General features: G+C 43.1%; 1 protein-coding gene across 1 annotated transcript in view; it reads right to left on the bottom strand.

Annotated features, from left to right (window-relative positions):
- The window catches only part of CCBE1 (collagen and calcium binding EGF domains 1), a 146,343-nt gene that overhangs the window by 127,152 nt on the left and 1,142 nt on the right, over positions 1–18,049 (bottom strand). The window contains exon 2 of the mRNA XM_083403043.1: positions 17,840–17,920. Coding sequence (XP_083259169.1) covers positions 17,840–17,920 — 81 coding nt within the window. The remainder of the gene's footprint in view (positions 1–17,839; positions 17,921–18,049) is intronic.

The raw sequence follows: 18,049 nt of genomic DNA, 5'->3' as shown, positions 1-18,049 counted from the left end.
TCCAAAGGGTTTTCTTTCTTTCTTTTTTTTTTTTAAAGATATTTTAATATGAGAGTGCTCCTTTTTTTCACAAGCAGCTGCACCATGTTTCTATCGTGACCTAATTCAGTCCTCGCTTTATTCTGTTATCCTGCAAATGAATTGCAAAGCTGACTAGGAGATGTGTTACTTGCATTATTATTTGACTGGCGTGTTTTTATTTTGCGTTCCATTTTCTGCTATGCTATCTGTATTGATGAAGGTAAAGGTAAAGGGACCCCTGACCATTAGGTCCAGTCATGGCCTACTCTGGGGTTGCGGCGCTCATCTCGCTTTACTGGCCGAGGGAACTGGCGTACAGCTTCCGGGTCATGTGGCCAGCATGACTAAGCCGCTTCTGGCGAACCAGAGCAGCGCATGGAAACGCCGTTTACCTTCCCACCCAAGCGGTACCTATTTATCTACTTGCACTTTGACATGCTTTCAAACTGCTAGGTTGGCAGGAGCTGGGACCAAACAACGGGAGCTCACCCTGTCGCGGGGATTCGAACCACTGACCTTCTGATCGGCAAGTCCTACGCTCTGTGGTTTAACCCACAGCGCCACCTGCGTCCCCTGTATTGATGAAAGGTGGCTTATAAATATTAATTAACTGATAAGGGAAATTAGGGTATATTATTATTTAAGGGGAAATATACATTTTCATATAAGAAAGTAGGCTTTCTTTCTGCCTTCATTTCCAGAATGAGGTTTTTTAAAAAATCTGGCATCTAGGTTCCCCACTTAAGAGTTACATCTGTATAGCTCAAGCAGAACAAAATAAACTGGGGGAGCAGCTCAGCATATCCTTTAGGGGGGTTCTGGCAATTTGCAACGGTGTAGAAACTTCCGTGGACGAACGGCGACAAGAATGTTGCCCTTTGTGGTTCAGCAGCCCAGTTCCAGCTCTCTTGCAGCGACTTTCATCCTTTTGAAATGCATAGCACAGCAGTCTTTCAGTATATTGGACTTTGTGAGCAATTGCATTCCACAGAAGGTTCCCCCCCCCCTTTCCTTTTTTTACAGGAGACTGTACACAATTGTACTTTTCAGTTAGCACCCCAATTAGCGCCTGACAAAAGCGCAAGTGTATTTCTGCTGAATAAACGGTCTTACCTTGATGTTATCAGGCTGAATGTTTCCTTCTCATATTTGGAATCAAAGGTCTGAAATACTGTATCCCCCTACTGGCAAATGTTTTAATAATTAAGATAAGGACTCAGGCAATTTCCTGTATCTGAACAAATATTAAATCCTGTTTTCAAAGATGCTGCAGATATTGTGGATTTCAGTGGCAGGGCAGAGGCCTTGTATGGAAAAGGTCACAGGCTGGGAAAGGAATGAAACACAAGAGACTTTCCGCATACAGTACTGGACTTTGTAAGAAACTGCGTTCAACAGATGTATACATATACTGTACTTAACACAGCTCTGTTCTGGAAAGCAAGTGGAAGCAATTTCTTTCTGCCATTAGTGTGCTATGCGCAGATACACACAACAGAAGCCTACCCATTTACTTTCAAGTTGACGGAGGGAGTCTTTTCCCATATTACTGAACCAATGGAAAACTTTTAAAAAATCAATTTCTTTTCACCAGATAAAATACCATAGAAGAAAACCAGTCTCCAGGCTTAGGCAATACCGTTGCTTCCAATTATTCTGAAACTGTAGAAACTTATGCCAAGTGCTTCACATAAGGTTTCTAAGTAATCTTACAACCACATCATGTAAGTATTACTATCAAGTAGGTAATGACTGCAGACAAGGGCTGAGATTGAAACCAGGGTAATCCCAATTCACATTCTTGGTTACTAAATTATGCCAACTCTCAACTCTAGCTCTTAATTATTCCATACCTCCTAACAAAAAGCTCAACTCTTCCTTTATATTACAGTGGTACCTTGGTTTACGAACTTAATCCATTCCAGAAGTCCGTTCTTAAACCAAAGCGTTCTTAAACCAAGGCGTGCTTTCCCGTAGCAGCGGGGGACTCAATTGACAAATGGAACACACTCAACAGGAAGCAAAACATATTCTGATTCAAGGCAAAGTTCACAAACCAAAACACCTACTTCCAGGTTTGCAGCATTCTTAATCCAAGTTGTTCATAAACTAAGCTGTTCTTAAACCAAGGTACTACTGTACTTCCATCTAGGGCCCTTGATTTGGTGTGAGGAGGCTGGTCTGGATATTAAGGGGGTGTGAATTAGCCCTGATGTCATGATCAGGCCATTATCTGGTGAAGTTTGGTCTAGCAGCACCAGTCTCCCCCTTTAGGATGGAACACCCCTGGAGATTTATGGAATCAAAGGGATTCCTGATCATTTTGGAGTATGCTTTTATACTTAAGTAGACTTTCCAATGCAAATAAAGGTTCAGTCGCTGCCACTGGAAGTTAGGTCTCCCAGCTTTTGATAAATGATGCCACAGCATTCCTTGTTGTTGAGCGAATTAGTAAGGCAGGGAAAAGGAGTTATGTACTGAAATTCATATCTTAACAAATGAAGAATCTCAACCATCAGATCAGAAAGAGCTAAGCACAGCTATATCATCCGCTTTAACTAGAAACACACTGCTCCTGTTAAAGAACCGCAGTAGAACTAGCTGAAGGAACCTTGCTGTTGCACTTGGACCCATAACAAGATTGTATCATGTCTTGCTTTTGCTGTTGCCTTTGGAAAACAAAAAGGGATCTTTTATTTTCACATCAGTTGCCAAAGTGTATTACTACAAAAGTTTTGCCTGTTATTACTATATCATATGTCAGCATATAACCACAGGGTTTGGCTGGAAAATACTTTCCTATTTAAAACAAAATTAATATTGAGTATTAATAAATGTTTTTCAATGAAGCAACACATCCATCATTAGCCATCTCTACATCATACCAGTGCCAGCATAGTGCAATATTTTATTCGGAACACTGAGAAACAGCATGCACGACATAACTACGTGAAAAGCCAGGCTCTGTTTCTTTGCCTCCTTTATTCTTAAATCAGCATTTAGTGCCGGCTCGCCCATGAGGCAGGAGGAGGCACCTGCCTCAAGTGGCACCCCCGCAAAGGGCTACACACCCATTCCACTATCCAGCTTTGTCACGGGTCTCCATAGTCTCTAAGGGCAGAGAGGGAACAGAAGCAAACCTCTGCAGAACGCCAAGTCAGCAAGAGGGGAGGCGGTCATCTCTCCACCTCTCCCAGCAGTGTGGTGGGGCTTTGTACCAGATTCTCCCTTCAGGAGAAACCCCATCCCTGAGCAGGGGTGGAGGAGATGTGCAAAGGAAGGGAGAAGCTGGTGAAAAGCCCCACCACCAGGTAGAAGCAGAGATGAAGAAAGCATCTCACCCTGCCTACCGTCCCAGTGGAGAAGACTCTGAAAGGGCTTCCTTACGGAATTTGCTGTGGGATGTGATACATAAGTAGAAGTCAAGTACAACATTCCTTGTTTTCCTAGAGTGGACATGCAAAGGGATGTTTGGACCAGCCAGTCGAAAACTTCCTGTTTCCTCCTTTGCTGGGACATACTTCCTCTTGCATGTGACTAGAGGTGGGTGTGACCTTACCTGTGCAGGTAACAAAAGCACAAGGCATGCAGCCATCTATCTCTTTTTGACTTCCTCTCTTCGATGGACCAGCAGCTTTTTTAGCTAGAGATGATCAGCCAACAGAGGACAAAGGGACTATCTCCATATAGGATAGACTCACGTGTATATATATCTGTAACTAAGTTTGCCTTCAGGGATCCAACTGTGAACTGATGATGTGAGTAAACTACTTTTATATATCTTAAATAAGATTGTGGCGTGTTTATGCTTTTAAGAGGGAAATAAAGGGATCTTACCAGCAATCTATATTGAGAAGCTTAATCAAGCTTGCAACCAGCTACCTGCTGTGCATTTAAAGGGGAATGTTAAAACTCTGCTAAGTTATAGAACTTGCTAGCGTAAGTTAGGAAGGATATTAATAAACAATATATCCTCTCCTGCCTCCCCGAACATTCCCACATTTGCCTCCCCCATTGTAGGGGTGGTAGCAAGGCATTTTGCCTCAAGTGCCCAAATGCCCCAGGCTATCCCTGAGAAAGGCAACTCTGCTCATATGCAATATGGCATTAAACTGCAGGTTCGAATTGCGTCTGCTTCCAAGTCCCATATTTACAGAGGGAATGGCCTTCTCATGGAAACGCAAATGAGCTGCTTTATGATAAAACGGGGGCTGACTGTCTCACATGTCTCTCCACCCCACCCCCAGCCGCCATGGGAACAAATAAGCAGGTCACAAGAAGTCAAAGCAATATATCCCACATCTTATCATTACCACAGGAGGGAAACACTTGCGTAAAAAGGAGCAGGGAATTATCAGCCAAAGGCTAAATAAAGAGGACTCTGTGCACATTTGCAACGAACAAGTTTAAGAACAAATCAAAACTTTGTAATACAAAACTGTAGAGATAAAAGAAGTTTCCAACAATATCCAGCTTCTGTATTTAGGAAAGCTTGTTTGAACAAAATGTCCTGCCTGATTAAGTTTTAACCGAGTCTTCTCCTTACAAACTGCAAGACCCTGGATTCAGAAAGGATGACTCAGAACTTTTTTCAGAGAGTTTAGCATTTGATAGAGAATGCCTTCTCTACCCCTCATATCATACATTCCACCTGTCCCCAGTATTAATTTTGGCAAAATTAATTCATTGTGGTTAAGCTTGGTGAAGTTTTGTGAATGATTTTGAAAAATTGTTCATTTATTACTTGTTTTTGTTCGGCAAGATTTGTTAGAGCTGTCACTTTTCCCCCTGACTCTGATGATCAAGACTACAATCCTATACCCACTTACCTGACAGTAAACCTCACTGAATTTCATGGAATAACTTCTGAATGTACATGCTTAAAGGTAAAGGTAAAGGGACCCCTGACCATTAGGTCCAGTCGTGACTGACTCTGGGGTTGCGGCGTTCATCTTGCTTTATTGGCCGAGGGAGCCAGCATACAGCTTCTGGGTCATGACTAAGCCGCTTCTGGCGAACCAGAGCAGCACACAGAAACGCCATTTACCTTCCCGCTGGAGTGGTACCTATTTATCCACTTGCACTTTGACATGCTTTCGAACTGCTAGGTTGGCAGGAGCAGGGACCGAGCAACAGGAGCTCACCCCATTGCGGGGATTTGAACCGCTGACCTTCTGATCAGCAAGTCCTAGGCTCTGTGGTTTAACCCACAGCGCCACCCACGTCCCTGCACATGCTTAGGATTGCATTATAAATATCTGATGGCGGGGGGGGGGGGTTCATCTTTCAACTGCAAATGCATATGTACAGTACATTAGCTTCATGTAATGCACTTTTATTGTTGGTGTTGCTTTTTAAAATGTGTTTATCACCTTGGGACTAATGTAGATTGCAATAGATACATGTCTTAATAAATACAGAGCAGCCTGTCTTAATAAATACAGAGCACCTCATACAAAGAACTGCTGCCCCCAAGGATTGCTACCATAAGGTTTCTGCCCAGCTCTGTTACACATTCTTGTAGATGCTTGTAATTTGTATGTCAGGTTCATGCCTTGATGCAGACCAGAATTCCAGAATCCTCCAACCTAAGCCTAGATTGGTCCACCACAGGATTTAGAGACAATTCTGGAAGGGAAAACGCCAGTATGTCTGCAACTGAGAAGAAGGAAAATACCCTGAAATGAACATCTTCCTTTAATAACCGTAGCCTCAGTCCAGCTTCTTATTTCTAGGAGTCTCAGGTCTCTGAACTCCACAGCAAAATCTGCTGTATTCATTTACTCTTTGCAATATAGCCAGACCTCTGCTGATTTAAAGGTCAGGTTTGCTTTTTCTCTGCATTACAAATATATTACTGCCATATTTTGCTAGGCCAGAACTCATCGGTAGACATACCAGGGTTGATCTTGCTATGGGATACTATGAATTGGTCACTTGAAGTGCCATTCATCAGAGGGAATTGAATTGTTGTTTGTTTACTTACCAACCACTCAAAGGCAGCATTCACATGGTAAACCATGGATTGGCAACATGGCACCTGTGGATTTACATGTGACCGCAGAGTTCCCTCCCTTTCTTGTGTCTGATGAATTGTAGCCAAAAGAATAGGTTGCGGTCTCTACTTGGTTGTGGGGTGGGGGGTGCCCAGGACAGTTTCGTTGGTTTGCAAATGTGCCCACGGACTCAAAAAGTTCAATGAACCCAGCAGTAAACCAAAATTTATGGTTTACTATGAATATGGAGAGTAGGGTGATTTCAATTTAATTCCCGTCCTTCACCATAAGGTCCCAATGATTAAAAAAAACAAGCACACCAATATTAACAATTTCAAATCATTTATGCATATATATATGTGGGGGGGGGGGGTATGTATATATGTATATCAGGTGTGAAAGAGGTATGTCTTCAGCATATGACGAAAACTGCATAATGAAAATGCCAGACGCAACTCTGTGGGGGAGGGAATTCCACAACTTAAGGGCTGCTGGAGAGAATTCCCTCTCCAATCCCCCAAAATTGCTGAGAGAGGTGGAACAAGAGGACACCCCCCCCCCCACTTATCTTAAAACCCAAGAAGTTCTGTAGAGAAGGAGGTGGTCTTTCAGATATTGAGGTCCAAGTCATTTAGGGATTTGCACTTTAATATGAACATCTTGAACTGGGCTGTCCTGTTCCTGCCCATGAAGCACACATGCACTTTCTCATGCATAAAGAAGCCAACAAACAAAAGGTGCAAACTTAGCAACAAGACCAGAGCAGGAATTAATCCAGACAGCCTTAGACACCACAGATGCAGCAAGGAACAAACCTACTCAAGAGAGGCGTTTCAAGGTTCCCTAACCGCAGCTCAGAAACAAGGTCAGGGTTGAGGATTCTGTGATCAGGAGCAGAGACTGCACAAGAGCATGAAGTTTTTTCCAGCAACTGGCTCTACCTACCCACCATGTTTTTAAAGAGAGGTAGGGAAAGTCCAGCTATGTGCATGTATGCCTGTCTTGCTGAAAATTCCTGGCCTGGCCCGCTGCTGCCTCTTGATACGCACCTCAGAAAGATGAGTCTGCTCTGGCTCCTGAGATGATGGAGGACCCATTGCCTGCAGGTGCTCCACTCTCAGCCCCGTCAGAGGAAGCTGAGGTTGCCTCTGGGTCTGGTAACCCTCCAGCCTCTCCTGAGCTGCAGAGGCTCGGGGCAGAGAGGCGGAGGGAACTAAGTTCCCGCAAGAGGAGTGCTTACCTCCAGACCAGGAGAGGCGTGTCACCAGAGGATTGGTGCCGCCCTGTGCCTTGGGGCATATAAAAGTTGGCCAGCCCCAGTCCCAAGTTGCAGAAGCAACATTGTTGGTTGGTAGTTCCTGCCTGAACCCTGTCCTGCTTTCCTGCCTGAGCTCCTGCCCTGCCCTGGCTCCCTGCTTGCAAGCCTGTTCCTGAATTCACCCGACTCCCTGCCCTGCACCCAGCTTCAGCTACTACGGACTGCCTCCACGTTGCACCCTTGACCATGGACCGGACTTGGACCTCGCCTCTCGGGTAACCCATGGGACCAGCACATTGGCATTGGGTGGCCATGCCTCCTTGCCCTAAGCCAATGAAGGCAAGGGGGCTACGAAACGCCCAAAGGGAGAGCCTCAGCGGAAGGGCCTGGCTCCAAGTCAGAAGCTTGAGCAGGAGAGCTCTGGTACACACGGCCTCTTCCTCCCACTGTCCTGCTCATCAAAGTCCTCGGGGGACGCTATGAGATGGCCCCAGAAACTGGCAACTCATTCCTCCCACACCATGAGCAACACAAACCACAATCCCTGATTTAGCTTTATGTCCAAACTGGGGTTCATGATTTGTTACTGCTGACACAGAAGATATTTGGGATGCCAAGAACAAACTTTGGCTTCATGTCACGGTTTGTATGGAGAGAAATAAAGCACAATCCTCAGTTTAGCAGTAACACTAAGCTGGGAATCATGGTTTGTTGCTCCTGCAGGGAGAGGAGTTAAAATAGGAGCCCATCTGAACCATTCATTGTAAACATGGTAAGAATCCTTTACAACTAGCGAGGGGGATCAAGGAACAGCAAAGACACGTTTTTACTAATTTGGTAGCAACCTACCAAATTATTATTCTGGTGGTGCTCTTTCAAGAACTTCAGCTATGAAAAGCTTAATGTTACCATGAAACTGTAATATTGCATTCCCTACACGCAATCCAGAGCACAGACTAAAATGTCAAAAGTAGCAGTAGCCGCAGCAGCAGTAAGGATATATGTCTTATGCAGATACCCATAGCAAAAGCTCATCTTGCAAGCATGTGGCTAAAAGACTTGTTGTTTACACGCTACTTTATTTACTTAGGAACAAGTAGACCGCTTAAATATGTAGCACGAGTTAGATATGTATTCCATAAAAAGGTACTGCCAAAAAGCTTAACTATAATTTAACAGATGTTCTTAGGTACTCTTGTGAAAATAAAAGGCAGCCTTTCAATAACAAAATGCAAACTAAAGCAAACCAGAACGTGAACTCAACTTACTTCAAGCTCTCAGGAAACATGCAGGGAGTCAGACTTCACCATTTACTCACAAATGTGCAAAGAGTCAACCACTAATTTTGACAGTTATTTTAATTTTTTTAAAAACCCTTCAAAAACTACCATAGCACATGTTGGCTTGACTCAAATTCAGATCACAACACAAGCCAAGGATTTTGCTTCATGGCCTTGGAAGAGATACACTGCATCGTCCTTGGCTCTTTATCTGTAAAGCATTGACAGAAATGAATTATTTCACAGGGTCCCTGTGAGGTAGGTAGAATGCCACCCACCTCTACGGATAGGGATTGTGATGATGTGGAAAGGCCCCATGTCATATTGTACAATAAGCCAAAATGAGACAATACAGAGCAATACTTTCAGATGTAATCACTCTGAAATTTCCTTGCACATGGTGATTTTTGGCTGCTATCCACAAACCACTAGAGCCAACAGAATGACTTAGCCCCAGCGAAATGTAGGTAGCTCGAACACAGACATGCAGGATCAAAATGGTTTCTAAGTTGCGCTTTGGTGAATATCATCATGAACAGTTTACTATCCAGTTTGTCAGCAATGTAAGCCTATTCATACCTCATCCAAGGGTTTCTTCCACAGCTATAAAATATGGGTGTCATAAGCATTTGTGGAAAGGTGAACAACCAATCTGAAATGCCATAGATAGATAGATAGATAGATAGATAGACAGACAGACAGACAGATGAAGGTCTTCTGGCCAAAGCAACGTGGGAGGCAGCAGATGCAAATTACCAGTCTCTACAGCCACAGCAGGCGCTGTGATTCTCCAGCGGTTTGACTTCACCCCCGAAGGCACACTCCATTGTCTCTCGACACAGACGGATGCCAGCAATAATAAGTAGCACTGTTGTGTACTAGTGTTGAGGCTCTTTGCACTAGCACTTGTGCGTTTTCACAGAACGGTCTTAAATCAGTCTATAGTCCAAATGTAATACTTCCTTCGTTGATTTCTCCCCCACATTAATAACATGAATTCACACATAGTATATAAATAATGTGAGAGAGACTTTTAAATATGTTTTTGTGCAGTTGTCTCAGAGCTAATCCCACTGGAGCGATCACTATGATTCAAAGTACCTCTCATGCATTAAAAGCTTTATCTTCAGGGAAAGTGGATCAGATTACGCAGAGGAGGTTAGTAATAAGATATCTTGCTTGGTTTTTATTTAGGAAAGCAGGTCCTCATCATCTGACCCTTTGCATTAATCTTTAGCACTTGAAAATCTAGTTCATTATCATTCTGGTCATCCTTTGCAAAACTTGTTACAAAAAAAACCTTTCCCGCTTCCCTCGTTACCACAAACCTAGAGAAAAGAAATCAGAATAAGATGTTCATTATTCTGCAAGCAGTTGCTAAAATTTGGCAAGTGCTATATATAATGCAGTACCAATGAAGAAAAGATCTGTCCTTACACTGCTAGGATGCTTCCCAGGAAAACATTGGCTACTTGTACACTCCGGCCCTTAGGACTGTCAAGGCATTGCTTTTCCACAATCAGACATAAGGGAAATTAAAATGGTGATTTGATACATAACGCTTGCTATATGTTCTATTTCCCAGGAATGCCCTTCTCTAGGGTCGAGAATCCTTATAAGTCTTATTCAGTAAAGGTCCCCTGCAATGTTGTTTAGTGGTTTCCTCCTTGCAGTTTCTGTCCCTTTTATTACTTTAATCATGAATTGCTCTTTTCTTTACTTCCATGTTTTCTTTCATAGTGAAATGGTGCTGTTTCACTATAACAGAAAGAAAAGGAAAAATAATGACAGGAAAACCATCATTAACACACACACCCCTGAGGTACTGAAGCCGACTAATTAAATTAAGGAACAACTCATCACTAACCCCACAGCAATAAATAGGAAGCAATAAAAAGGGAGAATGTGTCAGAAGGACATTTTTTAATCAAAAGCACCATAGCACATAAAAGCCTTAATACTTTGTGCATCACATTGGACGGGAATTGCAACTGAATTTTACAAAAATGGTTGCCACTGACAGTTTGTGATGCACTCCCAGAGCCTAGGAGTGAAGATCTGCTTGCCTTCTGGGCAGAACACAAGAGACACAATTACCCATCCCAGTTAACTCTGTTGTTGTCGTTTTTAAAAATGTTTATCCAATGCCATTTTCACTGACCTCATTTATCCTGCAACACCCCACAGGGAACAAGAACTATGAGTACTTAGATAAACTGCTGTAACCACTCTGAGCCTATTGATGGCATTGACAAAATTTTGCCACTGGGTTTTAATGATTCTGAGTGAGATTTATTATCTGTTTTATTTTGATAGCTGGCTTTTGCTAATTAACCGTGGTGGTGCTTTATGTAAGCCATTTTGAGATAATTTTACTAATGAAGTTCACTATAAAGTTTAATAGGGGGCAGCCTGATGAGACAATATGCCCTGAAAACTCTGCATTGGCTGCCAGTGAACTACCAAGCCCAATTAAAGTTGATGGTACTTGCATAAAAAGCCCTATTCACCTTGGGACCCAAGTAAGTGGAACAATTCGCCCAATATCAATCATTTCAGGCCATATGATCAGCAGGATACATCATGTTGGCGGTGCTACCTGTCACTGCTGCTCAGTTGGCATTGACCCATGACGGGGCCTTCTCTGTGGTGGCTCCATCCCTGGTCAGCTGTGTCTGTCCTCCTCATTGTTGAACATAAGGAGCAATTGGGAGGGGGAAAGTTTCCTGGCTACTCAGGTATCTGGTGGCTGAAAGACACTGCTGTCTGCAACCTTGAAATTAGGTATGAGGGTATGTGATTGTTTTTAAAGAGTTTTTACATGTTTGTAGATGTTTTTAAATACGCTTTTATTTTATCTGTAATTGTATTGTTTTAACATTTTGATGTTTGCTGCTCTGGGCTCCTTTGGGATGAAGGGCAGGGTAGAAATTTAGACAGAAATTTAATTCCGCTCTGAATGTCATTTTTACATCAGTTTGTGGGTTTTTAAAAAGAAGTCTTTAGTATGCACATTTTTGCAAGGAATATCCCCTAATATATTGCTTTTTAATGTGCATTTCTCCCTAATACATGCATTTATGTAGATACTATCTGGCTGGAGAACTGCAATGCAAAATTCAGAGAGGTGCTTGTTTTGAAAGATAGCTGTGTTTTGGCTCACATATTGTTTCAGCAAGTGCAAATTGGATAGGTTCACATTAAAATATAAACTAAAGCAATTTCCCCCCACATAACTAACCCTACAGCAGAAGAACATATGGAGCTGTAATTTCATTTTGCCACACAGATCCAGCTTTCTCTAAACACTGAACATCAACAGAGGCCAAAGGACTTAGCTTGGGAAAATGACAGACCCTTTCCAATGTTAATCACTGCTGTCTGCCTGGATTTAGTTAACAATTTTTATAAACAGCATGCAACCATTAAACCAGTCATACGTCTTCTCAGATGGCCTGCAGCAAATGTTTACATGTATAGTGCAATCAGCTGCTCTTCAGGCACACGCTGCGTCTCAAAGAAACACATTATCCTCGAGCTTTAGCACCAAGACTACACCACTTTTGACAGCCACATAACACGAGCCACAATCAGGACGTTTCTCACAATCCTTCTAGGGTCATTTCAGCATAAGAGACTCCACCAGACACACACGGCACTGCACTGTTGACAAGGCACCATCACCATCACAGCACAAATGTGGCAAAAGCTTCACGCGCAGCCAGTGCAGCAAACAAGGAATTGCAATTTTTTAAAAAGATGCTACAGGATCATGGTTTCTGTTTATCTCCTATGTGGAAATCCTTTAAGCTTCTGACCACATCCCAATCAAATACAGATTCAGATATATACGCTTTCTGACAATGATTCAACTGCATAACAAATACATCTAAACTCTCTCAACACTTACTGAACGTTTTATTAACTTGTTTTACCTGGTCCCCAAAGCCCACCCATTATATAATAAAGAAGTGATTTTCCTTTTCCATTCTTCTCTTAATTAGTGACCCTTCTTGGTTATGCAGAGCTTTTTCTTTTCATGGATTCCCCCCCCCCCCCAATTTCATTGCAAAATAAAGTTTCATGTTAAGCAAAATTTGTCATCCTTATTTTACCATGTATAATTTTGTCAGTGGAAGCTTCTTCCAAATAAACACACATAGGATTGTGCTGCACAGATGCAAAAGTACTAAAACACGGAGTGGACTCCTCACTGTCGTTTCATAAAGCATGTCATAAAGGCAGAGGTAGCTAACCTGTAGCTCTCCAAATTTTGCTTGTCACAGCGCTGTCAGGCAAGGGATATCCAGAGGGAGGAATTGGCTCTTTATTGTCAAAAGTACACTTACACATTAGGAAAAGGCATGTGCATCAGTTCATCTACTCTCAGATACTCCTAGATGGGCACCTAATGAGGCAGTTGCCCAACAGAAAGGCCCCACCCCTGACCTTGGCTTAGATATCTCCCCCACCTGAGCTGCACATAAGCAAGTGAAGACTACACCTGTGTATAGCCTTCTGCTCCTCCGCTTCAGCCCTCTTTTCGACCAGGGAGACAGCGGAGCAGGAGAAGTGGGGGCAGGAGGAGGAGGTGTGCAAGCCCTTGAGTCTCCACCAACCCGACCTCTCTCTCCCTCCTCCCGCACCTGTTCTTCACCCTCCAATCCTGCAGCATCTCATGCCTCTGACTCTCATCTCCTGGCTGTTATAGGCTCCCCCAGTTCATTGACCCCTTCTTCCAAGTGGGTCTCCAACCCACCTTCTCCCAGTTCCCACTCATCAGTATCCAGCCACCACTCCTCAGTGTCCAGCCAGTCCCTGGCCTTGCTGGACTACAACTCCCATCTTCCTCAACCAACAGCATCAATGTTACACAATTATGGATTTTGTAGTTCGGCCACATTCGGAGGGTCCACAGGCTCCACAACCCTGTAATAATGGGACTTGTGGATAAACCATTAGCCTGCATTGCTATGTGTTTTCACTCCTTAAAGCTTTTGCTTTTTATTATTAAAATGTGTTATTAAAATTATTAAAATATATTTAAAATTATTAAAATGTGTCAATGTTCCAAGGCACTGGAAATCTAACAGCATCCCTGCCAAATAAATTGAAGTAGCCTTTCCCACAATAAAGCAAGACTGCCCAACCAGAGAAGTCGCTTATAAACTATGCATTCATTGTCAAGCAGTTCATGAAATCTACTTGCATGTTGAACTTCAGATCTGCACAGTTCTCTACAAACCAGTATGGTCATGACGCCTCTAGTTTCTGAGTCAGGGAGGGCCACATGCATCAGCCAAACAAGTGCAGGTGGCAGGTGAGTTACAGAATTTTACATGCATATTCACTAAGTGCCATAAACTACTGCACCATATATGATATATATTTCTCCAATACTAAAAGGCAAGATCGTTTATCTTGCAATTGCTCAGGGCACATTCAGTTTTTCCACACAGTGATCTTCACTTCTGTAACATTTGCCTAGGCATTGCTGTAGACAGTGTAGAGGTTTCTCTGTGTTTTGCCCGAAAGGCTGAGAAATAAAGTAATGGTTAGCCCATATCTCCTTGCACCGACTGAGTAGTGACAGAGTATTTGAAAAAGCTATTCTACCAACCCATTTCTGCCCAGGAAGGAAGAAGTAATTCCTTTCTATCCCTGGGGGAAAAACCGTAAACTACTACAGCTGGTTTTTCAGTGTCAAACCACGGCAGGTCATCAGAGCAATAAACCAGCACTAACCTTTAATGATGAACATACTCTAAAACTGTGGTCCTCAGGACATCTACATCTATCTTGCACACTTAGCAGGGTAAACCAAAATTTGCTGAGAGCTGCAGAAAATCTTGATTCCTTAGTTACGCTTATTATACGCATTTGCAAACACATCATTATTGCATTCAGAGTTTACATTTTAGGTGAGCACTAAAAAAATATATTAAAATGTGTGAAGAGCTTTTAGAGAAATAAGCTCATGGAAATCAGTAAAACTTGCAGCCAGATCCTAATCATATCTAGACAGAAATAAATCACAGTGATTTCAATGGGGCTTGCATCCTGGTGAATAATATTAGGAGTGCAACCTTCCTTCCAAATAAGTTTGTTTAGGTCCGCAGTACAAGCCATCACTATTTCTTAGAGATACCAAAGGGTTCCTGTATCAGCAATGGCACTGGGGTTGTGTAAACACTCAGGGTGAAATCCCAGAGGCATTTTCTACTGCAAGAACACCATTTCAGTACCAGAACACAGAAACTTCAATAGGGCAGCTAGCAAGATTCAACAAACTCCAAAGACCTAATCTTGCTTATATTTAAGGATAAAGGGTAAAAAAAGAAAGAAGGGAGCGTACAGCAACATGCTTTGATTCTTTATATCAGCATTATCAAAACAGGACAAACAACCACCCTCCTTATTTAATCTTAGAAGGGGGATGTATACCTTTAGTATACATGCCTACTTCACAAACCCATTTAATTATTTACTTAATGTGTTACTCTGTAGCACCCGGGTTTTTGGTGCTCCTGTTGTAACCAGAAATAATAAACAATGTGGTTTGAAAACCAGGGGAAGAGGAGAGCAGTCTCCCTGCCCATCTTTACAGAAACTTTCCCCCTATGCATGTGAGGGCATTACAAATTGTTGTCTATGGTTGCATGCTCAAATACATGTGGTCAGATGCTCACAGCACACCTATGCACACAAGCACCATTTAAAGTATTGCAAACAGGCTTGTTAGCATTGTATGCCTGCACTTGTAGAATCAAAAAAGGCACCACTGCAGCATCACAGTAAATGTATGCAGGAATTTAAGCCATAAATAACAACCCCCTTATATAAGATTGCCTGGTATATTGTTTGTTACTGAGCTTATACTAGGTCCAATTATTAATTTCTAAGCAGAGTAGTTCTGGGATATACTCCAGATTTGAAGCAGTAAACACTGGCTTAAAGTGTGGAAACTTGTGTATGTAAACACGCACCAGACAAATGCCAGGGATGCAGAGGCAATCAAGGTTTCTTCCTTGACACTCAACTCTTCCAAGTGCCCCCCCCCCCATGTAATTGCAAAGGCTCCCTTCACATTTTATAATACAGCTGAGCAACTGGAAGTCTCGGGGTGCAAAGAGAGCCCTGCCCTGAGATGCTATCTCACATAGAGAGAGAAAGAGCGGCCAACCCACAAGCAAGGGAGATGTACAGAAGCGTCAGTGGCTGAGGAAACAGAACTTGCTGGCAGCTCAGGGGTAGAGAACTGGATCCAACTGGCAGGACAGATTCCTAAACACGCACACATACCCTGTGGCCCCACTTTGACAAGCCAGCAGAACAATGCACCTGTCAACCACATGATGTCCTTATGGTGTCAGGTGATAGACACCTGGCAAATAATGGCTCAACCCAGACACCTGGCTCAAGCCAGGGTACCAGACCAGGGTTTGGCACCCCAGACGTCTGCCAAGGCCCACAGCCCAGAACAGCCTCCTGTCAACCCTTGAGGCCCATCAAGTTCTGCTGCTGCTACTACTTCTTCCTGTTGCTACCTGTTCACCTGCGTGTTCTCTCTCCCTCTCTCTGTGCACCTTTCCCTTTCTCTGGGCAGTGGTGTAAGAAGGAAAATAACACTCTGCACAAGCTCAGGGGTGTGCTTTTAAACACCATGGTCTCCTAGGTGCCTCAGTTAACAAGGCATCTTATGAAGATCTTTTTGCCTAACCCAGAAGATCGAACTCTGCTATTTATGATCCCCCATTCTTCTCCGTTTTACTGTTTTTATTCTACTGTTTTATTTATTTTTAGTGTTATCCTTGCTACCACTTGACACTTCCCTTCTTTTGTTAATACTAAGCGATCATATTAATATATTGATTTCAGCAGGAATATATTAATTTGATGCCTGACCTCAGCAGGCATTTTAAGTGAATTCTGGTTGTGTAGTTTAACTTTTAACCTCATTGTACTATTGATTTCCTTGCACATCACAGACAGAGACGCCTGTGATTAAGTGGTCTACAAATAAAACAGTAAAAATAAATGCTTTTTAATGAAGATATAAATAAAACAAGCTTCTGGGGCCCAGACACGTGGTGGGAGAAGAAGCATGGTTCCTGTGTGATAGATAAGATTTGGGTTGCTATACTTCAAAATGTGAAACCCCCGACACATAAGTTGAGCTTTTTCTTTGGCAAGGTTGCTGAGTTTTTCGGGGGGGGGGGGGCGCAAATTTGAAGTTTCTGAGCTATTTTTAAGGAAATTTGCCCCCCAAAACCAACACTTCCAACATGGGTTGCCATATGCCCGGGTTTCCCCAGACATTTTTATCGATTTGCAGACATTTCCCCTGTACTCTATTTCTGACGGACAAATCCCGGATATGCCCAGGAATTCCCATTATATCTATATTAGGGCTGCCATACGTCCGGACATTACCGGGATTTCAAAGGCAGAATTGACATGGGGGTGGGGATTTCTGAAAGGTGGCGCTTTTCCTGGATCTTAGGCAAGTCAATCGAAAAAGTATTTGGCATTTGTGTGTAAAAAAGAAAAAAGAAACCTCAAGAACATTGGAGGGTTTCCTCAAAAAAGCTCCATAATTTTGGTGGTTTCCTTAAAAACCAGTGGTGTCGTGGTTTTTACTTTTTGAAACATGGCAACCCTAATAGATAGATATATTATATAGATAATATTATACACACACACACGAATGAGAAGTATGGTGCCTGAAAAATCAGAACTCCTATTAGAATAAACAAGTTCCGTTTTAAATACTGAAATACTAAATAAGATGGATAACAATGTGTAACAGAAAAAGAAGCAGGAAATTGGGTTAAAGGTGTGTGAAAGAAAGTAATAGAAGTGGAAAGAAATTGCAACTGAATAGATTGGAAGTCTAACACAAAGGTGGGGTGAGAATGGGAAAAGGAAGTATCTGTGGGATTGAGTGTGGGTATGTATGAACATTTTTAAGGATTGTATGAAATGTATGTTTGTAACATGTGTGTATTAATGCTGAATTATTTTAATAATAAAAACTTAAATAAAAAAAGAGAAGTATGGTGCCTGTGTGATATATATATGTGTGTGTGTGTGTGTATGAGGATATATTTGGGGAGGGGGGTTCTTCAACTAGCCTCTGCCCGCGAACCCCCCACTCCGTTTTTCTCCTCAGCGCCTCAGGAACCCCCGCGCAAACGCGCGCGCAGCCCCGCTCGCTCCGCCCTCGCGGCGTTGCGGCGGCAGGAGGCGGGCGGGCGAGCGGGCGACCGGCGGCGCGGACTGACCTGAAGCAGGTGGCGAGCTCCCCGCTGGGCTTCAGGCACGGGTACTTGGTGGTGGCCACTTTGCTCTCGGAACAGACCTCCCTGCGAGGAGGAGAGAAAGAGAGAGACCGTGCTTAAACCGTCGCCTGAGAGACGTCCAAAGTCCAATTCCCTTCACGTCTCCTCCTCCGGGGGCAGCTCCGTCGCGGAGGCACACGAGCCCCGCAGCCG

Source organism: Podarcis tiliguerta, assembly GCF_965153285.1.
Source record: "Podarcis tiliguerta genome assembly, chromosome: 11".
Taxonomy (NCBI): domain Eukaryota; kingdom Metazoa; phylum Chordata; class Lepidosauria; order Squamata; family Lacertidae; genus Podarcis; species Podarcis tiliguerta.
Note: the sequence above shows the minus strand (reverse complement) of the source record. Positions and strands in the feature narration are given on the sequence as shown.